Consider the following 27,735-nt stretch of genomic DNA (forward strand, 5'->3'; position numbering starts at 1 on the left):
CGACTCGTAGGTTGGACCGCTGTGACCCTCTTTACAGGTCAAATCGCACTGGCATAAATATACTTAAGAGCATAGAGGAGAGACAGAGAGAGAGAGTGAGAGCGGCAGAGAGCAAAAGGAAAGAGAGAAAGAGAGAAAGAAAAAAAGTGAGATAAAGAGAGACAGAACGAGAGATGGTAGGAGGAGCCCATCCATAGGATTAAATGCTATGGTATCAATGGAACCTAATCAATAAGGACAAGGTTATTCATAAGTAAGGGACATTAGCAACCTCCAAACTTTCAAAACTGCCCAAACTCATATCATGCAACATGGTATACTACATTGTGTCAAGTTGGTCAAACCTCACCATTCAGCTAATACTGTAGGCTACTATACATACCTACAGTATTTGTCAAAAGTGATAATTCTCAGTAATTTAAAACATTCAATTTCTCAAAAAGTTGTCATTCACGTTTGTAATAAGGTCTTTTTAGAGGGACATTTAAAAAAAATTAAAAAATGTAACAAACAAACATTGACAGATTAATGAACACCTTTCTGTTTACTCCGAACAAAACATTATTACCTTAAAACAAACCAGAAGGACAAATTAAAAAGTTATTAGTCACAGGGATAGAGGGAACCAATGTTAAACAGGTCACTTTTATGTAAATACATATGCGGAACATCTAAACTTACTCCACTGTGATAGGCTACTGCACGCACACCAGTAATTAACTCCACTGTGATAGGCTACTTCAAGCACACCAGTAATTAACTCCACTGTGATAGGCTACTGCATGCACACCAGTAATTAACTCCACTGTGATAGGCTACTGCACGGTACACCAGTAATTAACTCCACTGTGATAGGCTACTGCACGCACACCAGTAATTAACTCCACTGTGATAGGCTGCTGCACGCACACCAGTAATTAACTACACTGAGTGGACAAAACATGAAGAACACCTTCCTAATATTGAGTTGCATCCTTCCCTTTTGCCCCCAGAACAGCCTCAATTCATCAGGTTATGGACTCTACAAGGAGTCGAAAGCGTTCCACAGGGATGCTGGCCCATGTTGACTCCAATGCTTCCCACAATTGTGTCAAATCTTCTGGATGTCCTTTTGGTGGTTGACCATTCTTGATACACACGGGAAACTGTTTAGCGTGAGAAAGCCCAGCAGTGTTTCAGTTCCTGACACAAAACCAGGCACTTAAATCTTTTCTCTTTCCCATTCACCTTCTGAATGGCACACACATAGAATCCATGTGTCAAGGCTTAATCCTACTTCAACCTGATCCTACTTCAACCTGATCCTACTTCAACCTGTCTCCTCCCCTTTATCTACACTGATTGGAGAGGATCTGACATGCAGAAGGGATCACAGCATTCACCTGGATTCACCAGATCATCCTGTGTCATGGAAAGAGCAGGTGTTCATATTGTTTTGTCCACTCAATGTATTTCCCTTTGTGCACATTTCAATGGATTAATAAGCAATACTAGCACTTACCGATGCGCTCAAATATATAGTCACTCAGGATGAGCTATTTATCCAGACATTTTGGGGGTTTTTACACAAGTTTTCTTTTTGCACTGGACCCTCCAAAAAAATGTCAAATCAAAAATGGCCTAAATTATTTAAAAAAAAATCGAATTAATTTATCTGGAGACAATGATTCTCATTATACTGTGTAATGTATTACACTCGTAGTGCCTAAAAATAGCCCCTTCAACCAGTTTTGAAAAGAAAAAAAAACAGAACTTTCCAGGTGAGAAATAATTCAAAAAATAACTGAGTAGCCACAGCCTAGTTAGATAATTATATTTCTAGCAAAACATGCTTAAAATGTTCAAAATATTGTTAAAAACACGTACAATAATTTACAACATAATAAAACTTCAAATCTAACATGCAAATGAAGGATATTACCTGCCAATAGAAAGAAACCTGATGTAAGAATACATCTCCATGGTTGTCCCATACTGTGCCCTGTTGGATGGTACTAGTTAACCAAATGTCCTGCACATACACAGCTCGGACCAAACTGAGTGATTGACTTATAATGCAGACACACACACACTGTGAGACCACAACCCCTTTTCACACTACTGAGTCAAGCAGGGCCAAACTGAACCGTGCTGGAAAACATCTGAGCTAGCTAGTACAGTTTGTCTTGGGTCGGCACGATAGTGTGAAAAGGGACACATACGCGGTCTCTAATCACAGTCTCATGATATTGGTCACACGAACACAACAGAGTTGTTTTTTTAACACCTGCAGTAACCACTCAGCCATTTCATTTTTTTTGAGTTCAATACATCTGTGCCTATGGGAGATAAACTGGCCTTGTAGAAGTCTTTGTAGCTTAATCACACCATAGGTTCTGATAATGGCACACATTTAATTGGATGTCAACTAACATCACTGGTACAGCTATACGACCAATCATAAGTAATATATAAGTATATTTATATATACGTTTTACAACCAAGAGGTATTCACCCATTCCTGTAATACAGAAGATATATATTGCTGTGTTGAAACACTCTTTAGTAGAAAGTCTTCATGGCGACTCCGGGATGCTTATCATGATTTTGATTAGATTCATTAGGATCCCCATTAGCCGACGCCAAAGGCTTAAACCTTATAATTATAAGATGATCCGCAAGGGGATCACTGAATATCTCTCAGAACACTTTTTACACCACTCACTTACTGGTGCGCAGGTTGTATATTTATATATATATATATATTTTTCTCAGTTTTGTTTTTATTGCTACTTTATCAAATCTCTAGTAACTCGTTATACCCACATACCACACATACAACCTCACAATTCTTTTCTACCAGCCGGCTATGCTATCCTTAAAGTACGGTCAAACTCAGAATACATTGCTTTAAAAAAATATGATTTCGTCAAACACCGAACTACTTTCCTTTTTTTTTATGGTCAAACTCTGAATACTTTTCTACCTACTTTAAAGTATAGTCAAACTGAATACTTTTCCTGTAGGCTATCACGTGATTATGTATAGTCAAACTCAGAATACTTTTCCTGTAGGCTATCACGTGATTATGTGGGCTTTAAAGTATAGACAAACTCAGAATACTTTAAAGTGTGGTCAAACTCCGAATACCCACTATTGATCAATATTATCTGTCCAGATGAATTATTATCGGAAAAACAGTTCTGAAAACTTGAACTGCAAAATGTTGTGCTCCTTGGGATGTTTAAAGCTTGGGAAATCTTTTTGTATCCAAATCCAGCTTTAAACTTCTTCACAACAGTATCTCGGACCTGCCTGGTGTGTTCCTTGTTCTTCATGATGCTCTCTGCGCTTTTAACGGACCTCTGAGACTATCACAGTGCAGGTGCATTTATACGGAGACTTGATTACACACAGGTGGATTGTATTTATCATGATTAGTCATTTCGGTCAACATTGGATCATTCAGAGATCCTCACTGAACTTCTGGAGAGAGTTTGCTGCACTGAAAGTAAAGGGGCTGAATAATTTTGCACGCCCAATTTTTCAGTTTTTGATTTATTAAAAAAGTTTGAAATATCCAATAAATGTCGTTCCACTTCATGATTGTGTCCCACTTGTTGTTGATTCTTCACAAAAAAATACAGTTTTATATCTTTATGTTTGAAGCCTGAAATGTGGCAAAAGGTCGCAAAGTTCAAGGGGGCCGAATACTTTCGCAAGGCACTGTATCTTACCTTTTTAAGCTGTGGCCAGACGATGTCTGAGTCCCAGCCGAAGGTCAGGACGCTCTCATCCGGGTCCTGGTACCAAATTGTGCGGAAAATGTGTTCCAAAGATTAAGACAGGGACTATATAATGATATAATAGAAAAACATTTAATGTGAAATTAAAGCAGCTGCTTGTATTAAATATGTTTCTATTATATCATGAAATAGTCCCTGCCATAATCTTTGGATCGGATTTTACACAACACATCTCTTTGGAAAAGATGGTGTTTGACCAAATACAATACTATTTATCTGTAAACAAATTGACAACAGACTTTCAGCACGGTTATAGAGAAGGGTACTCAACATGTACTGCAGTAACATAAATCACTGATGATTGGTTGAAAGAAATTGATCATTTGAAGATTGTGGAAGCTGAACTGTTTGATGTCAGTGCAGCCTTTGACATTATTGACCATAACCTGTTGTTGAGAAAACATATGAATCCTACAGACGAAGAACCATATTTGTGACAATTTTTCCATTTTAAGATAATCAGTTATTTTTATATTATTAATTGTGTGTACCACATTAGGTGTTTTATGGTTGACAAATAATTCACCATACCCGTATCTTCCAACAACAATTTATATTTTTTTGTTATTTCAAATAATTCTTTTTTTATTGCCGTTTTAATTTTTAGAATGTGGAAAAACATTATATCTCCAGTGATGATTTCAGTTTGTGGAAGAACAGTATATCTCCAGTGATGATCTCAGTTTGTGGAAGAACAGTATATCTCCAGTGATGATCTCAGTTTGTAGAAGAACAGTATATCTCCAGTGATGATCTCAGTTTGTGGAAGAACAGTATATCTCCATTGATGATCTCAGTTTGTGGAAGAACAGTATATCTCCAGTGATGATCTCAGTTTATAGAAGAACAGTATATCTCCAGTGATGATGTCAGTTTGTAGAAGAACATTATATCTCCAGTGATGATCTCAGTTTGTGGAAGAACAGTATATCTCCAGTGATGATCTCAGTTTGTGGAAGAACAGTATATCTCCAGTGATGATCTCAGTTTGTGGAAGAACAGTATATCTCCAGTGATGATCTCAGTTTATAGAAGAACAGTATATCTCCAGTGATGATCTCAGTTTGTGGAAGAACAGTATATCTCCAGTGATGATCTCAGTTTATAGAAGAACATTATATCTCCAGTGATAATTTCAGTTTGTGGAAGAACAGTATATCTCCAGTGATGATCTCAGTTTGTGGAAGAACAGTACATCTCCAGTGATGATCTCAGTTTGTAGAAGAACAGTATATCTCCAGTGATGATCTCAGTTTGTGGAAGAACAGTATATCTCCAGTGATGATCTCAGTTTATAGAAGAACATTATATCTCCAGTGATGATTTCAGTTTGTGGAAGAACAGTATATCTCCAGTGATGATTTCAGTTTGTGGAAGAACAGTACATCTCCAGTGATGATCTCAGTTTGTAGAAGAACAGTATATCTCCAGTGATGATCTCAGTTTGTGGAAGAACAGTATATCTCCAGTGATGATCTCAGTTTGTGGAAGAACAGTATATCTCCAGTGATGATCTCAGTTTATAGAAGAACAGTATATCTCCAGTGATGATCTCAGTTTATAGAAGAACAGTATATCTCCAGTGATGATTTCAGTTTGTGGAAGAACAGTATATCTCCAGTGATGATCTCAGTTTGTGGAAGAACAGTATATCTCCAGTGATGATCTCAGTTTGTGGAAGAACAGTATATCTCCAGTGATGATCTCAGTTTGTGGAAGAACAGTATATCTCCAGTGATGATCTCAGTTTGTGGAAGAACATTATATCTCCAGTGATGATCTCAGTTTGTAGAAGAACATTATATCTCCAGTGATCTCAGTTTGTGGAAGAACAGTTTATCTCCAGTGATCTCAGTTTGTGGAAGAACAGTATATCTCCAGTGATGATCTCAGTTTGTAGAAGAACATTATATCTCCAGTGATGATCTCAGTTTGTAGAAGAACAGTATATCTCCAGTGATGATTTCAGTTTGTAGAAGAACAGTATATCTCCAGTGATGATTTCAGTTTGTGGAAGAACAGTATATCTCCAGTGATGATCTCAGTTTGTAGAAGAACAGTATATCTCCAGTGATGATCTCAGTTTGTAGAAGAACATTATATCTCCAGTGATGATCTCAGTTTGTAGAAGAACAGTATATCTCCAGTGATGATCTCAGTTTGTGGAAGAACAGTATATCTCCAGTGATGATGTCAGTTTGTGGAAGAACAGTATATCTCCAGTGATGATGTCAGTTTGTGGAAGAACAGTATATCTCCAGTGATGATGTCAGTTTGTGGAAGAACAGTATATCTCCAGTGATGATCTCAGTTTGTGGAAGAACAGTATATCTCCAGTGATGATCTCAGTTTGTAGAAGAACATTATATCTCCAGTGATGATGTCAGTTTGTGGAAGAACGGTATATCTCCAGTGATGATTTCAGTTTGCGACATTTTGCATGACTCTTGTAAGATGTCCTTTTTTAACACCTGATATGATGTTTTAAGTACTTTCAAGTATAGATGCCCTTCATGTAAATAACTTAAATGCAATATGCAGTTAATTAATTAGTATGGAGGTTCATTTAAAGGTGGTCTATCAACTTTAGCACTGATGACTTTTCTTAAAAGTTGAGTCATGAAATCTTAGTCTCATTTAAAATGAAGCCCTCAATGTGAACATACCATAGAACTACAAAAATAGAATACAATTAAATTAGTTCAATCAAAACAAGCACAACTTGTAAATATCAAATATGGATCAATGTGATGTGCCAATATGCAGGTCCCTAAGGTCAATATTACAAAACGTTCAGAAAACCATTCTCTTTGTGTTTAACACTATGATCAGCAATTAGGTTTTGAATTGCGTTAAACCCTAAAGGCAAGACATGTCCTTCTGTACTGAGGTGACAGCAGTACATAAGTATTAACTGCTTAGAGTTCATGCTAAATGTGGTGACAGAGACGTACTGTATATTGTAATCAATCAAAAAAGGGAATTAAAATCAAATGAATACTCACATACTGTGTGACGACTTATTTGTTTTTAATTCATTCAGATTAAAAAAGGTTCAAATGATCACACACAAAATAATTCTCAACAGAACACATTGTACATAACATTTTCTACACGAGGAACAACATCTTAAAATTTAATTAATTCAATATATTGTGCTGGTTCAAATCATACACCAATTGATTCACATAGAAAACACCTACTATACATTTAATTTCCTACAGTATGGGTGACATGTCTTCTGAAATGTATTCAGACTCAACATCCTATACAGGTTCAGGGGATCATAAACTCACAGAAAAAACGGTTAATTATGTAGCTTGGTTTAACAACAAATTATTCACTCTGCAGTGATTCATAAAAAGAGCGTGCAGCAGCTGGCAAGTAAGTTGAGCATGGTCATCAGATCTTGGTACTTGTTTTTTGATGGGCAGAGGACTCTCATATGCTCTAGGGTGGTGGCTTGCAAAATAGGGAGGTTGAGGTGTAGCTCCTTGTTTTGATTTGGAGATCAGCCACGATTTCCATCCCTCAAATAGACTGTGGCTCTGTCTGGCGTACAGATTCTAAGGATCCTCAACTGAAATTAGAACAGAAACATTTTAAGTTCCTGACATCAATAAACCACTTTCACAGTCAAGCATTAGGATATTTTATTGTTAGAACAACATGTTGCATGTTGATGGGATGTTAGTAAACTATTCTCTGTGCAATACTTGTGACGTTTAACCACCTCACTGAGGTGATCTGTAGTCCAGCTGGTCGCTTGAGGACAGAAATCTGGGAGGTGCCTGAAGTCTTCACATTGCATCCTCATCACCTTGAATGGTTTCGCTGGTTGTGCTTCAAGTATCATCTTTGAAACATCATCAGGTGTATGAAGGACTGACACCTTGCCCCTCTTCTCGATGGTGGCAAAATATTCATCACAAGGAAGAAAAGAATGACCAGAGACCATGAACTTCTGCTCAACTTGGGTAAAGTAACCCATAGAGACGAGCATCGACATCAGATTGAGCATCCGCCAGTTGTTATTCTGCCCACAGCATCTGTCACTGAATATGATCAACTTGCGCACCTCTGGTTTGGTGAGTGGCGTGAATTTTGTCTTCACCCACTTCATTATGCAGCTTGCCACCTCAATGGACCCTCGGTGTGCAATCCCCCCAAACACACATGGATCTTCTTTTCCAAGTTCCTGGATGCAAAAGTTAAAATCTGACAGCTGCCGCTGGTAGTAGACATTGGAGTGGGTTAGATTAGGGGTGTACATCACCCCCTGTAGATCCACAGAAATGACATGGCAGTCAGCATTGGCTTTAGCCCACTCAGTGTCACTTTGAAGCTGTGTGTAGGCCTTTTCGGCTTTTCGATGGTGCAACTCACTTTCAACTGCAATCTTCCTCTTCTCCTCTTCAGATGTTGCTGCTGACATCTTAGTGAAGAATGCATCACATTTGCCACAGGTATCACTCCTGGGTTGGCCGAAATTGAGACTCTGCTGTTTGAAAATGTCCCTATAAACCCAGAATTTTGCAGATGATGTGGTATTCTTCTCTTTGTAGAGTCGGTACATTCGCAACAAATTCAGATCAGGGCTGAGGTATTCTCTGTGTACATCCCCCTTCATCCGAGAGTAGTGGTCCTGGGTTCTTGGGAAAGATAGAATGTGCTCCTTGATGCCCTCTTTCACTGTAGCATGTATCCGATGTGGCCTATAAGGAGACAACAAGGTGTTGATAAACTTGTATTCTCTCAATGGTCTAGGGACCTGCCTTAGAGTGCAACTGTGTCGCTATAACTGGGGTACAAATCCCGGTCACGCCATTGCCGTTTGTGGCCGGGGGGTCTTGTAGGGCGGCGAGAATTAGGGCAGTGCTGTCCGGTGGGAGGGGGAAGGCGCTCAGTCCTCAATGCTCAGGTGGTAGTTGGACAGCTTATTTACCATCATTTTGTTTAAAAGTAATACACATTTTTATATTTTTGTTTCAGAATTCGCTATTCATTCGATACTCTATGTTAATGTTTAGAAGATTGTTTAGAGCACTGCTATAGTGAAATAATCCAGGCTGGAATCCATAGCGCATTACCTATTGCTATGCTTCCCTCTTCCATCTTCTAAAGGAGACCTAGCCTCAGTAGTCTGATCTGGAGACCCTGCAACCTCACCTGCCTCAGCCAACGTTTCCTGAATAACCAAAACAATTACATTTCAATTAGCAGGTTATTAAAAACTAGTACAGAGAATACAATATGTTTGTAATTGATATTCATATAGACATTAATTCATATTTTCACTTGCCTGAAGACGGCTGTTGGTTAGCTGGAACACAGACATGAAAGTAACCTTGCACACATTCAATCTCTGGCCTGCTTGCTGTACATGGTATTTGAAGGTTTGTTTCCGTCGTTTGTTCTCCTTTGTATCCTCAGGTTTACGTCTCCGTTTCACCTCATGCTGCAATAAAAATTGACAATGATGAATTCAGAATTTAATATACTGTAGCACATTCAGGATATTGCTTGATCAGGACCTCCATCTTTCACACACTCCCAATCTATACACAGAATGAGTTTATATTGCACCATTGTGTAACACAGCACTTTTAGAGTTAACGGTAATGTACGTATCATTACTGTCAAAGTTAAACTATGCAAGTGTTCAATATAGCTATTATAATAATAGGCGTTTTGTCTTATTTCTAACCTGTTCTAAGCCGGAGAGAATCAACGTTTGTTGTTTCTCGTATGGGACAGTGTAGAAACTGTTGAACAGATGCAGCTTGCGTTCATCAGTCAACTTTCCACAATCCTTTCTGCACGTCGTGGAACACGCTCTTCCCTGCAGGATACAGTGTAACTAGCTAGCTACTGTAGCCATGTCGAATCATCCGGTGGATGGAGAAAAAGTAGCTAGCTATGTTTCTTCTATAATCTAGCAATAACATTTGTAACTATAATGTATGAGTTAGTAGTCAACGGACTTTAGCTAATATGTTTTCTCCATAGTTACAAATTAGACAACCCAGAACATACATGTTAGTTACTGTACTCCATAGCTAGCAAGCTCGATTGTTTTATATGGTTCTTCCACATACCTCTTTTGGACAGCTTTTCCCAGTTTTTTCTTGACCCTTACGATTTGTATAGGGTATTCCCGCATCCCGTAAAATCTTCCTTTGCCTGTCTTTCCATTCTTTTAGTTTGGTTCATTCATTCTGAGTGGTGCACATAAACGGTTATTCCATGAGAGCCTATCTTTAAATTTAAAATTATTGTTAATTAGCGCGTGGAAAGCTTTTGAAACCTGTTCACTATAGAAAAATTGTGTCCAATAATGATTTTTAATGTATATCTCTTTTTTTTAAATGTCACATATATGGTTCTTCGTCTGTAGGATTCATATGTTTAATGGCTTTTCAACCTCTGCCATATTGTGGATTCAGAACTATCTATCTCATAGAACTCATAGGATTTTCTTTAATGGAAGCCTCTGTCAAACATGCAGGGAGTGGTGTACTGCAGGGCAGCTCTCTAGGCCCTCTACTCTTTTCAATTTTTACCAATGACCTGCCACTGGCATTAAACAAAGCCTGCGTGCACATGCATGCTGATGATTCAACCATATACGTGTCAGCAATCACAGCCAATGAAGTCAATGAAACCCTTAACAAAGAGTTTTGGAATGGGTGGCCAGTAATAAACTGGAATGGAACATCTCTAAAACCAAGAGCATTGTATTTGGTACAAATCATTCCCTAAGTTCTAGAGCTCAGCTGAATCTGGTAATGAACGGTCTGGCTGTCAAACAAGTTGAGGAGACTAAATTACTTGGTGTTACCTTAGATTAGAACATGTCATGGTCAAAACATATAGATTCAATGGTTGTAAAGATGGGGAGAGGGACTGTATGTTCATACTAAAGAGATGCTCTGCGTTTTTCACGCCACACTCCAAAAAGTTCTGCAGGCTCTAGTTTTGTCTTGATTATTGTCCAATCATGTGGTCAAGAGCTGTGAAGAAAAACCTAGTTAAGCTGCAGCTGGCCAAAAACAGAGCGACATCTCTTGCTCTATACTGTAATCAGTGGGCTAACTTAAATACTATGAATTCCAGTCTCTCTTGGCTAATAGTTGAGGAGAGACAAGACTGCATCACTTCTTCTTTTAAGAAGAAACAATAATGTGCTGAAAATTCCAAATAGTTTACATAGTCAACTTACATACATTTCTAACACATACACTTACCCCACCAGACACGCCACCAGGGGTCTTTCACAGTCACCAAACCCAGAACAAAATCAAGACAGCGTACAGTATTACATAGAGCCGTTATTGCATGGAACTCCCTTCCGTCTCATATTACTCTAATGAACAGCGAACCTGGTTTTCCGGAACTGATAAAGCAACACCTCACGGACCTACGCCTCTCCCCTATCTTGACCTAGATATTTTGTGTATGTATTGACATGTAGGCTATGTGTGCCATTTTTAAAAATCATTTAGTTCTGGTCTTGAGCTGTTCTTATCTATTCATGTTCTGTATTATGTGATATCTCTCTTTTGTGTTGGACCCCAGGAAGAGTAGCTGCTGCTTTTGTAACAGCAAATGGGGATCCTAATAAAATCCCCAAAATAACTTCCTGTATGTCAACACTAATCAAACAAGGATGTGGTTATTGGATGATTCCCTACTTTGCATGTCACTGATCCGTGTCTTGCGTGACAGATCTTCATCATCATTGATTCAACATTACAATTCAGAAAACGTCTCAGATGACCCCAGTGAATTGTTGTTAGTGATGAAACAGTGATTTTTGTGAAAGTATGTTTATTTGACAAATAAAAATATATTTCCTCTAATATAGTAATATATAAGTCAACACACCTACTCAGTGCAGTCAGAAGATCAAACAAGCGATCGTTGAAGTTAAGGTTATTGTTTTTAAATTTAAACAGCAGTTGACAACATGGGAGACTCCTAAGTCTTGTACACGGTGGTGTAGTGGAGGGTAAGCACTATTTCCTCACATTTTGTATTTTAACACAAACATTTAGCCACTTATCATGGAAAAATTGTTAGAAATTACAAGGATCGTTACTTTATTCACAATGAATGACATTGACCCACCTATTTTTTTAACCAGTACATCACTGTTTGTACGAATTACTCCAGATGCTGAGGATGACGATGAAGCTGAAGGTGATGAAGATGCAGTAGACGCCAAACAGCAGCCGGTCGAGGATGTAGCCCACCTGCATCCAGTCCTGGGAGATCTGGTTCCCGTCCACATGCTGGGCCACCTGGAGGCGGATGGACTGGAGCTCATTTCCCAGATTCTTCAGCTCTGCCAGGGCTGGAGCGCCTGCCTCTGCCCACATCTTACCTGGTTCTCCTGTTTGAACCTGTCTCTCCACCGTCACTAGAGGGCAGACTTTCACGTCTGTTTCTCAGAGACAAGAGGGAAGGAAGGGAGAATGGAGAAATTATGAATATACCTCCTAAAGACAGAAATGATTGGTTGTCTAAGGTCGGACCTTGTCAAGTGTCTGGAAAAATGTATCAGTGATTCCTGCATTTATGTTACTGTTCAGGCTTGTGATTAAATGCTTCACGGTATTGCTTTGGGTTGGACAAGACAAGGATCTGCTAACTGAATGAAAGTCTGTGTAATTGTAAATCCCTGGAGGATCAGACAGGGTACCTCTTGCAAATGGATTGAGGATGATCTTGTCCTCTCTGGATTTCTGAGGCAGCAAGACGAGGGTGCCCATGAAGCGCAGGACGAGCACTCGGACCCAGCCAGGCACTGGGTGGAAGTTACAGGGGGCGACCAGGAGGTTGGTGATGAGAATAGTCTCCAGCAGGCTGGCCACCATCAGAGCCAAGCAGATGGCGAAGAACACATCTGCATGTGCAGGAGGTGAAGAGAGGAAAATATTGAGCCACTCTTAGGACAAAGAAAGTGGACTTCAAAATGATACTTGACCCTAACCAGCTATTCCAATAACACAAAGTAAACATTTACCTCTACATTTATGACTTATGACAAATATAGTGTTTCCAGTACACATGTTTTCATACTCACTTATCAGTGGAATGGTGCTTCCTGTAACTGGCAGCAGGTTATTTATGATGAGCAGGAAGACGGAGTAGCCCAAAATTAGGGTCATCTTGAAGGAGGAGCGGTCCACGTTTTGGGGTGGCAGCAGGAAGCTGAAGAGATCCACAGTGATGAGGAAGCAGCTGGGCATCAGGAGGTTCACCACGTAGGGGGTTGCTCTGCGCCTCAGGACAATCTACAATTTAGGGACACAATGGGGAATGAAAACCTTCAAGGGTGATTTGGTGTCGTGCAGTAGATTCCCATTTCAGATAAGACAAAGCCATATATCGCTGAGTTAGCATCCTATTTATAAAATATGAAGTACTCTCTGACACAATTCAATGGTCTGTAGGTGTAGAGCTAAATTACTGGCGTCTGAGAAATTGCAGTGCTTTGGGTTCTTACATAGAAGCAAAGCTCATCATAGGGGTTGCTTTCTCCCTGATTGAATGTTGATAACTTGAACTTGCTGGATTTGATGTCCATCAGCTCCCACTCCCCTTCGGTGGACAACACGCTAATGGAGCGTTTCAGGATGTCCTCCACCTTCTTCCCTAAAATAATCCTTATGTCCGACACTGCAGGGGAGATAAAGGAATGGGACATACTGGGATGAATGGGCTGAACCTATATGGAAGCAGAACATGATCTGTACTGAGGGGATGGTAAACTTGGGCCTAATACCAAATGGATCCCTTGGTTGACACAGAGTAATTGATCAAAAACTCAATTGAACCGTGGCGTGATCCTGGACAACACCCTGTCGTTCTCAACCAACATCATGGCGGTGGCCCGTTCCTGTAGGTTCATGCTCTACAACATCCGCAGAGTACGACCCTGCCTCACACAGGAAGCGGCGCAGGTCCTAATCCAGGCACTTGTCATCTCCCGTCTGGATTACTGCAACTCGCTGTTGGCTGGGCTCCCTGCCTGTGCCATTAAACCCCTACAACTCATCCAGAACGCCGCAGCCCGTCTGGTGTTCAACCTTCCCAAGTTCTCTCACGTCACCCCGCTCCTCCGCTCTCTCCACTGGCTTCCAGTTGAAGCTCGCATCCGCTACAAGACCATGGTGCTTGCCTACGGAGCTGTGAGGGGATCGGCACCGCAGTACCTCTAGGCTCTGATCAGGTCCTACACCCAAACAAGGGCACTGCGTTCATCCACCTCTGGCCTGCTCGCCTCCCTACCACATGACGAAGTACAGTTCCCGCTCAGCCCAGTCAAAACTGTTCGCTGCTCTGGCCCCCCAATGGTGGAACAAACTCCCTCACGACGCCAGGACAGCGGAGTCAATTACCACCTTCCGGAGACACCTGAAACCCCACCTCTTCAAGGAATACCTAGGATAGGATAAAGTAATCCTTCTCACCCCCCCCCTTAAATGATTTAGATGCACTATTGTAAAGTGGCTGTTCCACTGGATGTCAGAAGGTGAATTCACCAATTTGTAAGTCGCTCTGGATAAGAGCGTCTGCTAAATGACTTAAATGTAATGTAAATGTAAACCAATGGACCCTCCTGTTTCATACCTATCATTTCAGATCACAAGAGAGATTCAGGATGTTTTTTTTGGGAGAGAAGGAGCGATGGGTTCGGCATCGAATCCTTATGTTCAAAGAAGTCCTAAAGACGTCTTACCGTGGTGGATGTAGGATCTGAAGGTGAAGGTGCAGTTCTGGACGTCAAAGGGGAAGGTGTAGATTTCCAGTTTACAGGAGCTAACCACTCTGACAGGTTTGGCATCTAGCACTTTACCAGTATGCTTAATGTACACATAAGGGACGATGGGAGCTGTGCTTTGATCCATACTGTAAGACAGGGTGAAATATGGGAACGATTTCAAACCATGGGCAGGATATAAATCACGTTTTATATTCCTTAATCTTGACTGAAGCTGTCACTAGTGCAATAAAAAGGGACAGAATTAAAGTGTTTGTTAAGATGTCCGCTCTCCAGCAGAATTCTAAGTAGCATAATACATCCCTATGAAGATCTGTCTGTTTAAGATGTGGATTTCTATGGCCTGTGTCTCAATCCACCACATCGGCCAATGACGGCCTTCCGCATCTGCGGTGGAAGGTTGCTGAGCGACAGTTGTGTTTGTCAGACCATAGATAGATATATTTTTTTGCAGGGGCTGTGTCTCAATCCACCACATCGGCCAATGGCGGCCTTCCGCATCTGCGGTGGAAGGTTGCTGAGCTACAGTTGTGTTTGTCAGACCATAGATAGATATATTTTTTTGCAGGGGCTGTGTCTCATTCCACCACATCGGCCAATGACGGCCTTCCGCATCTGCGGTGGACGGTGGGCGGGCTTTAGCGATGTCTGTCGGAACGTTATACATCCGTAAAATTGTTCTTCTCACGAAGACGTCTGTGGAGTCTGAACAAATTAATATGACCGCTCTATGGAAAGATGAGAATCTCGCGAATATGTTGGTGTGCTCCGTTTTGCTCTACGACGTGTCATGAGACTTGTTTGAAGTTGATTCTGTCAATCTGCCAACTTCTGTGCGAACAGTTTGGGCTACACCTCTATCAAACTGTGAGACTCTCACGAACAGGTTGCTTGTTTGGCTCTAGGACGCTTACAAGCCTTACAAGACTCTTCTGAGGGTAGCTCGTTACCAGTTAATATTTTTTTTTACGGAGGTACACACATATATATATATTTTTGGGGGTTCTTAACTGTTTATATCTTTGACAACTTTTACTCCATTTCATTCCTAATGAAAATTATGGACTTTTTACGTACAGTTTCCGAGACACCCAAAAGTACATTTTGAATGCTGAGCCGTACAGGAAAAGGGTCCAATTCATGCCCCTATCAAGACAACATCCCTGGTCATCACTACTGCCTCTGATCTGGCGGACTCACTCATTTTACTTTTAATTTTTAATACTGAAGTATATTTTAGAAATTACATTTACTTTAAATACTTAAGTATATTTAAAACCAAATACTTTTAGACTTGACTCAAATATTATTTTACAGGGTGACTTTCACTTTTACTTTAGTCATATCTCTACGCATGATAATGGTGCAGGAGGAGATTGCTGCCATTTTACGGTCCCCTAACCTATTGTTGTATTGTGTGTGTTTTTTCACGTTATTTGTAACTTATTTTGTACATAATGTTTCTGTCTCTTATGACCGAAAAGAGCATCTAGACATCTGGACAGCAATTACTCTCCTTGTAGTAGAAGAATATTTTTTCTTTAATGAGTCGTACGCGTATGATTCACTCCAGACACCCGACTAGGAACTCATCCCACTAATTCGCAGGAGAACGAGACGAAGATATCAGAGATATCAGGGGGCTTTCTAAGGATCTTACGGCGAGAGGATAATCTGCCTTTACTGTTGGTCCTATTAGCCATTGTCAAATCATTGGATAATAAAATAGACAAACTACGAGCACGTATATCCTAAAAACTGTAACATCTTATGTTTCACAGAGTCGTGGCTGAACGACGACATGAATAACATACAGTTGGTGGGTTTCCAGCTTTTTCAGAAGAATAGAACAGCCACCGTTTGTAAGACAAGGGGTGTCGGTCTATGTATATTTTGTAAACAACAGCTCGTGCACGAAATCTAAGGAAGTCTCGAGGTTTTGCTCACCTGAGGTAGAGTATCGCGGCAGGGTAGCCTAGTGATTAGAGCGTTGGACTAGTAACCGGAAAGTTGCAAGTTCAAACCCCCGAGCTGACAAGGTACAAATCTGTAGTTCTGCCCCTGAACAGGCAGTTAACCCACTGTTCCTAGGCCGTCACACCACATCAGTCACTGGCTTCATCAATAAGTGCATTGACGATGTCGTCCCCATAGTGACTGTACGTGCATACCCCAAACAGAAGCCATTGATTACAGACAACATCTGCACTGAGTTAAAGGGTAGAGCTGCTGCTTTCAAGGAGCGTGACTCTAACCTGGAAGCTTATAAGAAATCCCGCTACGCCCTCCGACGAACCATCAAACAGGCAAAGTGTCAATACAGGACTAAGATTGAATCATACTACACCGGCTCTGACGCTCATCGGATGTGGCAGGGCTTGCAAACTATTCCCTTACAAAGGGAAGCACAGCCACGAGCTGCCCTGTGACACCAGCCTACCAGACAAGCTAAATTACTTCTATGCTCGCTTTGAGGCAAGTAACACTGAAACATGCATGAGAGCATCAGCTGTTCTGGACAACTGTGTGATCACGCTCTCCGTAGCTAATGTGAGTAAGACCTTTAAACAGGACAACATTCACAATGTCGTAAGAATAGACGGATTACCAGGACGTGTACACCGAGCATGCGATGACCAACTGGCAAGTGTCTTCACTGACAGATGATGCAATCTCTATTGCACTCCACACTGCCCTTTCACACCTGGACAAAAAGAACACCTATGTGAGTATGCCATTAATGACTACAGTTCAGAATTCAACACCATAGTGCCCTCAAAGCTCATCACTAAGCTAAGGTCCCTGGGACTAAACACCACCCTCTGCAACTGGATCCTGGACTTCCTGACGGGCCGCCCCGAGGTGGTAAAGGTAGGTAACAACACATCCGCCACGCTGATCCTCAACAGAATGGCATCTGAGAAATTGCAGTTCTTTGGGTTCTTACATAGAAGCAGAGTGGTAGGTAGGCCTGATCACCGACATCAATGAGACAGTCTTTACGGAGAAAGTCAGAGACCTGGCCATGTGGTGCCAGGACAACAACCTCCCCCTTAACGTTATCAAGACAAAGGAGATGATTATGGACTACAGGAAAAGGAGGACCGAGCACGCCCCCATTCACATCGATGGGGCTGTACTTGAGCGGGTTGAGAGTTTCAAGTTCCTTGATGTCCTTGATCATCAACAAACTGTCATGGTTCAAACACACCAAGACTGTCGTGAAGAGGGCACGACAACGCCTTTTCCCCCTCAGGAGACTGAAAAGATTTGGCATGGGTCCTGACTGGTTGATTCACTGCCTGGTATGGCAACTGCTCGGGCCTCCTACCGCAAGTCACTACAGAGAGTAGTGCATAGGGCTCAGCACATCACTTGGGCCAAGCTTCCTGCCATCCAGGACCTCTATACCAGGCGGTGTCAGAGGCAGGCCCTTCAAATTGTCAAAGACTCCAGCCACCCCTGTTATAGACTGCTCTTTCTGTTACCGCACAGCAAGCGGTAGCGGAGCGCCAAGTCTGGGTCCAAAAGGCTTCTTAACAGCATCTACCCCCAAGCCACAACACTTCTGAACAGCAAATCAAATAGCTACCCAGACTTTTTGCATTGCCCCACCCCTCTTTTAGTCACTAACTCTACTTACATGTACATATTGCCTCAATTACCTTAACTAACCATTGAATCTGTACCGGTACCCCATGTATATAGCCTCGCTATTGTTTTTAGTGCTGCTCTCTTAATTATTAGTTACTTAAAATGTATATCCATTTTTTACTTAACAATTATTTTTCTTAGAACTGCATTGCTGGGTAGGGCTTGTACTGTAAGTAAGCATTTCCCTGTAAGGTCTACTACACCTGTTGTATTCGGCATTTCCCTGTAAGGTCTACTACACCTGTTGTATTCAGCATTTCACTGTAAGGTCTACTACACCTGTTGTATTCGGCATTTCACTGTAAGGTCTACTACACCTGTTGTATTCGGCATTTCACTGTAAGGTCTACTAAACCTGTTGTATTCGGCATTTCACTGTAAGGTCTACTACACCTGTTGTATTCAGCATTCACTAAACCTCACTGTTGTATTCGGCATTTCACTGTAAGGTCTACTACACCTGTTGTATTCGGCATTTCACTGTAAGGTCTACTAAACCTGTTGTATTTGGCATGTCACTGTCAGGTCTACTACACCTGTTGTATTCGGCACATGTGACAAATACAATTTGATTTGTTCTATGAACGTATCTTTACTTTTGGGTTCATTTCCATCACAGCAGTTTGATATAGGTTAAATATTGGTCGAAACCTTTTCACATTCCCTGGTCTTTAAAAAACAAAACATATATATTTTTTACTGTGTTTTTCCATCTATTAATCGGTTACTCAATGTGTTTCTATGGGCTAATATCAGTAAGACCAAATTCAATGTTTCATAAAAAACAAACAAGTATATCGTATGTATATAGACTATAGAGATGTTTAACTCACAATTCATTGATTACCACATCTGGTGACCAGAACCTTTCCCTGGGGAGAGAAATATTGGCAGAGCCGCATTGGACTGGGTCCCAGCTGAAAAATTCATTCTCCCATTCCTAAAACAACACATTAGCAACAGTACAATATGTTTGTAAGCAGCATTCAAAATTACAATTCAATATTTCGGATTGTGTAACATTCAAAGATACATTTTTTATTTTAATGTTAACATAATTATATATCACTATTGCTATTCAGTACATATTGGTAAATGGATGTTGTGCGTCCTAACAAATATGAAGTAATGTGAAGTAACGTTCTGTAGGAGAATCAGAAATCAAAGTGCAAAAATGACTCTCATACACAGTGTACATATATTTGCAAAAATCATAAAATAATAAGTTTACCTTCACCAGCCAAATGTAGGTGTTCAACAGTTGTGCTTTTTCTTCCTGAAAAGAGAATTAGTTTTCCTACAAAGTAAAGGCAATAAAGCCACATTTTACATAAGTCTATGAAACAGGATGTGGAGGAACATTCAGAACTATATAGCACATGTCAAATACATTGATGGATTTAATGGTATGTCTCCTCAGGTGAACTAGTTGAAAGGGATACCATGCTGTCCTACTACTCCTTACCACACCCAGGATGCCGTAGAGAGTGAAGTACATGCTGATGTTGGTGGGGGTTGAGAGGTTCATGACAGGTCGTATGGAGTACAGCTTCATGACGTTCTCCAGGGCGGCCAGAAGGGATATGGTGTTGGGGTTGGTGCAGTTCACCACTATCTTACATCTCAGGCATGGCGCTGGGGAAACAATGGTAACCATGCTGCTTTAAATTGTGGTTTTGTTATGGCCCTGTGTTCCTCAGTCAGTACAACATGGCACTTGCAATGTCAGAGTTGTAGGTTCAATTCCCACGGGGGACCAGGATGAAAATGTATTCACTCTCTACTGTATGTTGTTCTGGGTATGAGAATCTGGTAAATGAGGTCAAATATCTGATCATCTTCAGTGAAAAGTCTTTAATTTTGGGGTTCTTGCGTATTGTAGATATCATTGTTAGAATCTTCTTAGAAATGAAGACCTTGCTACTTGTAGATATCATTGTTAGAATCTTCTTAGAAATGAAGACCTTGCTACTTTTTCATATGATAGTGAAATGAATTGACTGCAAACCCACAAATACATTATGTTATGAACTTGATCGTTTAGGTATCAGATACCCCAAGTAATATCAAAAAGTGAACATAAAACGAAAGAATAAATGAAAACAAACTATTAATCAAATATAATACTTAAAGATGATTTAAATGAGTTGACTTGACTTTTTCTTTCCCCTTGTCCAAGCTGTACCTACCCTGTACCATGATGCAGCAGATGATGAACAGAACCTGGTGGGATCTGACCCACCATCGTTGAGACTGAAATAGTCATTTAAAAAATCACTGTTAGGTTCAAAGGTCATACTGTATTTTAGAGATACGGTCCATTGTTTAGTGTATGTTTGATAATTAACACAATGTGTATAACACCATGAATTACTTAATGAATTCACAACTTAATTTACCTCAAAAGACACCGAACAAATGTTTTGACCATTTACAGTAATGCATTGAAGCACAACACACAGACCCACAACTTAAGTAACGTAAAACCCCCAATTGTAACGAAAGGCATTAGAATGAAAGATATTTACCTCCATTTTGGAAAAATCCTTGGCTGCCATCAAGCAGCAAGCTACAAGTTCTTGACCGTTTCGATCCTTTGGCTGAAGAACTGTTCAGAGCAAAGCTTTGTTACCTCACTCACATAGCGTTGGCATCTCTTCCCCAGCTGGAACAAGTTGAATATATACAGACTAATTTGCATAGTTAAACACTTATGTTGATGTAATGTCATGTCATATCATAAGTTGCGGTTGGAGAATCCACCGAAAATCTTACAGCTCCAGACTGTTTTCAAGTTTGAACACAGTTCTCCTGCAACAAAGATCTCGGATATGTTAGAAGTGACACGAGGATTCAATGATATTCTTGATTGTACAATCAAACTAAAGTGTTGTAGAAATACTCCTAGCAACAGAGAAGACCATGAGTGAGATCCATAAAACTTGGTGCAAATGAGGTGGTCAGTAGAGCAGGTGAACTCTTGTGGTACAGAGCTACTTTACCTGCAGGGGGTTGGATACAAAACAGGCGTGAGCCACAGTAAATGGCTGTGGTGGATGGTGAAGTTGCCCATAGAAGCTGATCCTGGGTCAGTGTATCATTTTCCACACTAATGGTTAAGGTTATTATTGGGGGGGGGGCTGATCCTACATCTGTACCTAGTGGACATTTCACCTCAGAGCTGTGGTGTGCCAACCTACGCAACAAGTGCAACCAGTGGGCATCGGACGATAGTGTACCACAGCTCTGCAGACAATACATGTACTGGGCTATGGAAATGAGCTGGGGATTCACCTGTGTCCCAATGTCCCCCCATTCAGCTCTCCCACCCAAATAATTTGTTATATAACTTGTGTTATGAATTGTATGGTAATGTTTATTCTCTATCTCGTGTCTGATAGAATATATAGGCTGAAAATGTAATTATAGATGGGTGATAATATGAGCCCTGGAATTAGTTCATGACCTAAGGAAAGAGGGATGGAGAGAGAAGGAAAGGGAGAGAGGCATGGAGAGCAAAGGAAGAGGGGAGATGAAGAGAGAAATGAATAATGACAGATAAAGAATTTGTTATTTATTTAACTAGGCAAGTCAGTTAAGAACAAATTCTTATTTTCAATGATGGCCTAGGCTTAACTGCCTGTTCAGATACAGATTTGTACCTTGTCAGCTCGGGGGTTTGGACTTATAACCTTCTGGTAGCTAATCCAACACTCTAACCACTAGGCTACCCTGCCACCCGAATAAAACAGAGATGGTAGGAAAGACAAGAGTAAGAAGAGCACACATATAGGATTAAATGCTTTATTATCAATGGTACCTCATCAATAAGCAGTGTTGGAAAAAGTACTCATTTGTCATACTGAGTAAAAGTAAAGATTCCTTTATAGAATATGACTCAAGTAAAATGTGGTCACCGAGTAAAAAATGACTTGAGTAAAAAGTTATAAAGTATTTGTTTTTAAATATACTTACTTATCAAACGTACATGGAATTGCTAAAATGTAAAAGGATGAATCATTTCATATTCCTCATATTAAGCAAACCAGACGGCAGAATTTTTGTGTTTTTATTTATTAACGGATAGCCAGGCGTACACTCCAACACCAAATTACAAATTAAGCATTTGTGTTTAGTGAGTCCGCCAGATCAGAGGCAGTAGGGATGACCAGGGATGTTTTCTTGATAAGTGTGTGAATTGGACCATTTTCCTGTCAAAATGTACTTTTGGGTGTCAGGGAAAATGTATGAAGTAAAAAGCACATTATTTTCTTTAGGAATGTATTTAAGTAAAAGTGAAAGTTGGCAAAAATATAAAAAGTCATATGTAGTACATATACCCCCAAGGTTCTTTACTCCGCTGTCAATAAGGTCAGGGTTGTTCATACGGGACATTGGCAACCTCCAAAAATGACAAAACTTGTATCATGCAACATAATATACTATATTGTTTCAAGTTGGTAAAACCTCACCATTCAGCTCATGCTGCAGGCTACGCACCTATATGTCAACATGGATCATTCTCAGTAATATAATAACATTAAAGTTCCCTAAAAGTCATAATTCACACATGTAATAAGGTAGTTTTAGAGGGACATTTTTATTTAAATAAACATTGACAGACAAACACCTTTCTGTTTATACTGAACAAAACTATGTACCATAAAACAAACCAGAAAGAACAAATGAAATATCATTTTCAACAGGTTACTTTTATGCAAACGAGTTATGCAGAGCATCTAAACTGAAGTACCACTGTAGACATTGAGGAGATCTACAGTACCACTGTAGACATTGAGGAGATCTACAGTACCACTGTAGACATTGAGGAGATCTACAGTACCACTGTAGACATTGAGGAGATCTACAGTACCACTGTAGACATTGAGGAGATCTACAGTACCACTGTAGACATTGAGGAGATCTACAGTACCACTGTAGACATTGAGGAGATCTACAGTACCACTGTAGACATTGAGGAGATCTACAGTACCACTATAGACAGGGAGGAGATCTACAGTACCACTGTAGACATTGAGGAGATCTACAGTACCACTGTAGACATTGAGGAGATCTACAGTACCACTGTAGACATTGAGGAGATCTACAGTACCACTATAGACAGGGAGGAGATCTACAGTACCACTGTAGACAGGGAGGAGATCTACAGTACCAATGTAGACAGGGAGGAGACCTTCAGTACCACTGTAGACAGGGAGGAGATCTTCAGTACCACTGTAGACAGGGAGCAGATCTCCAGTACCACTGTAGACAGGGAGGAGATCTTCAGTACCACTGTAGACATTGAGGAGGTCTACAGTACCACTGTAGACAGGGAGGAGATCTACAGTACCACTGTAAACAGGGAGGAGATCTACAGTACCACTGTAGACAGGGAGGAGATCTTCAGTACCACTGTAGATATGGAGGGAACTGTACTGTTAGATTTCAGTGCAGCCGTTGATATTATTGACTATAACGTGTTGTTAAGAAAACATACAGAACCAGTCAAAACTTTGACATACCTACTCTTTCAAGGGGTTTTCTTTATTTTTTACTATTTTCTACATTGTAGAATATTAGAGAAGACACCAAAACTATGAAATAACACATATTGAATCATGTGGGAATGAAAAAAGGTTTGAAACAAATGAATTATTCAAAGTAGCCACCCTTTCCCTTGATGACAGCTTTGTGCACTCTTGGTACTCTTTCAACCAGCTTCATGAGGATAGCTTTTCCAACAGTCTTAAAGGAGTTCCCACATATGCTGAGCACTTGTTGGCTTCTTTTCCTTCACGCTGCGATCCAACTCATCCCAAAACGTCTAAATTAGGTTGGGTGATTGTGAAGGCCAGGACATCTGATGAGGCACTCCATCACTCTCCTTATAGGTCAAATAGCCCTTACACAGCCTGAAGGTGTGTAGGGTCATTGTCCTTTTGAAAAACAAATGATAGTCCCACTAAGTGCAAACCAGATGGGATTGCATATCACTGCAGAATGCTGTGGTAGCCATGCTGGTTAAGTGTGCATTGAATTCTAAATAAATCACTGACAGTGTCACCAACAACGCACCCCTATACCATCATGCTTCACGGTGGGAACCACACATGCGGAGATCATCCGTTCACCTACTCTGCGTCTCACAAAGATACTGCGGTTGGAACTAATATCTTCAAATTTGGACTCATCAGACAAAGGACAGATTTCCACCGGTCGAATGTGCATTGCTCATGTTTCTTGTCCCAAGAAAGTCTCTTCTTCTAAAAGGTGTCATTTAGTAATGGTTTGTTTGCAGCAATTCGACCATGAATCCCTGATTCACGCAGTCTCCTCTGAACAGTTGATGTTGAGATGTGTCTGTGTTAGAGGAATTCTAAATTCCTATATGTTTTGTAGCCAAAACCAAATTCACACTCTATCTATTTCATAATAAGTTGTAAGTTTATCATTTTTGCATGAAATAGATTGAGACCAGTCTTAAAAGTCAGGTAACAGCGTTTAATTCAAGAGAGTACTTGCCTAAAATACAAAGAACACTACATTTAAGAGAGAGAAGATAAAAATGACGTCATCAGTTTCTCACACTCTCTCCGAACCACACAATAGCACAGTGTCTTCAGGTCTGGAGATTGTCTCCTACTCCCCGCATAAAGCAAACATTCCAATCTGCCTAAAATACATTTTCTCCTCCACTAATGGAGCATCAAAGAATATTCTTATCTGTCTGAAAAGATATATGCCCTCCTTTCTCCCTTAACCCCGCAAGGTACAGACAATTAATTTGTTTTACCTACATTTTCGGTCCTAGTTTATCCAAAAATCCATACATTTCATACCATAACATAATAGTATTAAAACTTAAAGGTTCTAATAATAATGTATACATAATTAATCATTTCAACTATAATTTCCTCCAACAGTCTGTTACTTGAACTCTGTGAAGCATTTATTTGGGCTGCAATTTCTGAGGCTGGGAACTCTAATGAATTTATCCTCTACTGCAGAGGTAACTCTGGGTCCTCCTTCCTGTGGTGGTCTTCATGAGAGCTAATTTCATCTTAGCGCTTGATGGTTTTTGCGACTGCACTTGAAGAAACATTCAAAGTTCTTGACATTTTACAGATTGACTGAGCTTCATGTCTTAAAGTAATGATGGACTGTCGTTTCTCTTTGCTTAATTGAGCTGTTCTTGCCATAATATGAACTTGGTATTTTACCAAACATACCAACCTTACCTGTATACCAACCCTACCTTCTCACAACATAACCGATTGGCTTAAACACATTAACTTCCTCGATATAGGGGGCACTCTTTAAATTTTTGGATAAAAAACGTTCCAGTTTTAAACAAGATATTTTGTCACGAAAAGATGCTCGACTATGCATATAATTGACAGCTTTGGAAAGAAAACACTCTGACGTTTCCAAAACGGCAAAGATATTATCTGTGAGTGCCATAGAACTTATGCTACAGGCGAAACCAAGATGAAATTTCAAACAGGAATTGGCCCAGGTTCTGAAGGCGCTGTGTTCCAATGTCTCCTTATATGGCTGTGAATGCGCCAGGAATGAGCCAACACTTTCTGTCGTTTCCCCAAGGTGTCTGCAGCATTGAGACGTATTTGTAGGCATATCATTGGAAGATTGACCTTAAGAGACTACATTTACCAGGTCCTCGCTTGGTGTCCTCCGTCGAAATGATTGCGTAATCTCCAGCTGCGTGCATGTTTCCATTTTCTTCAGAGGAGAAACACAACTGCCATGAATGATTTATCATCGAATAGATATGTGAAAAAAACCTTGAGGATTGATTCTAAACAACGTTTGCCATGTTTCTGTCGATATTATGGAGTTAATTTGGAAAAAAGTTTGGCGTTGTAATGACTGAATTTTCGTTTTGTTTTTCTTACCCAAACGTCATGAACAAAACGGAGCGATTTCTCCTACAAAAATAATCTTTTTGGACAAACTGAACATTTGCTATCTCACTGAGAGTCTCCTCATTGAACACATCCGAAGTTCTTCAAAGGTAAATGATTTTATTTGAATGCTTTTCTTGTTTTTGTGAAAATGTTGCCTGCTGAATGCTAGGCTAATGCTATGCTAGCTATCAATACCTCTTACACCAATGCTTGTGTAGCGATGGTTGAAAAGCATATTTAGAAAATCTGAGATGACAGTGTTGTTAACAAAAGGCTAAGCTTGTGAGTGAATATATTTCTTTCATTTCATTTGCGATTAGTTAACATTGCGTTATGCTAATGAGCTTGAGGCTACGATTACGCTCCCGGATACGGGATTGCTCGACGCTAGTGGTTAAGAAGGAAAGAAATTCCACAAATGAACTTTTAACAAGGCACACCTGTTAATTGAAATGCATTCCAGGTGACTACCTCATGAAGCTAGTTGAGAGAATGTCAAGAGTGTGCAAAGCTGTCAACGAGGCAAAGGGTGGCTACTTTGAATAATCTGTTTACCAATTTTTTGGTTTCTACATGATTCCATATGTGTTATTTCATAATTTTGATGTCTTCACTATTATTCTACAATGTAGAAACTATTAAAAATAAAGAAAAACCCTTGAATGAGTAGGTGTGTGCGAACTTTTCACTGGAACTGTATGTTTTATGGCTTTTCAACCTCATATTGTGGATTCCGAGCTAATAATCTAATAGAACTGAGAATGTTTTTCTTTAATGGAAGCCTCTGTAATGTTAAACATGTAGGATATGGTGTACCGCAGGGCAGCTCTCTACTTTTTCTATTTTTACCAATGACCTGCCACTGGCATTAAACAAAGCATCATCACTCATTCATATCTTTATGTACATATTGTTTATCCCCTTACACTGTGTATAAGAAATTAGTTTTGGAATTGTTAGTTAGATTACTTGTTGGTTATTACTGCATTGTCGGAACTAGAAGCAGAAGCATTTCGCTACACTTGCATTAACATCTGCTAACCATGTGTATGTGACAAATAAAATTTGATTTGATATGTATGCTGATGATTCAACCATGTGCGTTTCAGCAAACACAGCTAATGAAGTGACTGAAACCCTTAACAAGGAGTTGTAGTCAATTTTGGAATGGTTGGCCAGTAATAAACTGGAACTGAACATCTCTAAAACTAAGAGCATTGTATGGACCCCAGGAAGAGTAGCTGCTGCTTTTGTAACAGCTAATGGGGATCCTAATAAAATACACCAAAATAACTTTCTGTATATCGACACTCTAATCAAACAAGGATGTGGTTATTGGATGATCCCCTACTTTGCATGTCATTGATCCGTGTCTTGCGTGACAGATCATCTTCATCATCATTGATTCAACATTACAATTCAGAAAACGTCTCAGATGACCCCAATGAATTGTTGTTAGTAATGAAACAGTGGTTTTTGTGAAAGTATGTTTATTTGTCAAAGAAAAATACATTTAATCTAATATAGTAATATAAGTCAACACACCTACTCAGTGCAGGAAGAAGATCAAACAAGCGAA

At 40.1% G+C, this 27,735-nt stretch overlaps 1 protein-coding gene across 1 annotated transcript; it reads right to left on the minus strand.

Moving 5' to 3' along the window:
- Positions 1–11,935: 11,935 nt before the first annotated feature.
- On the minus strand, positions 11,936–20,850 carry LOC135525070 (5-hydroxytryptamine receptor 3A-like). The gene is made up of 10 exons (XM_064952828.1): positions 20,757–20,850; positions 20,418–20,481; positions 19,694–19,863; positions 19,460–19,504; positions 19,062–19,168; positions 14,533–14,702; positions 13,297–13,469; positions 12,874–13,084; positions 12,490–12,693; positions 11,936–12,234 (listed from the first exon to the last, which is right to left on the minus strand). The coding sequence occupies exons 1-10, from the start codon at positions 20,784–20,786 to the stop codon at positions 11,936–11,938; spliced, it is 1,473 nt and encodes a 490-aa protein (XP_064808900.1). The 5' UTR covers positions 20,787–20,850.
- Between the last annotated feature and the right edge of the window lie 6,885 nt (positions 20,851–27,735).

This window comes from Oncorhynchus masou, chromosome 31, assembly GCF_036934945.1.
Source record: "Oncorhynchus masou masou isolate Uvic2021 chromosome 31, UVic_Omas_1.1, whole genome shotgun sequence".
Lineage (NCBI taxonomy): Eukaryota > Metazoa > Chordata > Actinopteri > Salmoniformes > Salmonidae > Oncorhynchus > Oncorhynchus masou.

Excerpts from the sequence above, each read along its gene's own strand:
- LOC135525070 (XM_064952828.1), bottom strand. The coding sequence starts at position 20,786 with ATGGCAGCCAAGGATTTTTCCAAAATGGAG. Across the intron at positions 19,169-19,459 it reads CCTACATTTGGCTGGTGAAG|GAATGGGAGAATGAATTTTT; the intron begins GTAAACTTATTA and ends GTGTTGTTTTAG. Across the intron at positions 13,085-13,296 it reads ATGATGAGCTTTGCTTCTAT|ATTGTCCTGAGGCGCAGAGC; the intron begins GTAAGAACCCAA and ends CCTAAATTGTAG.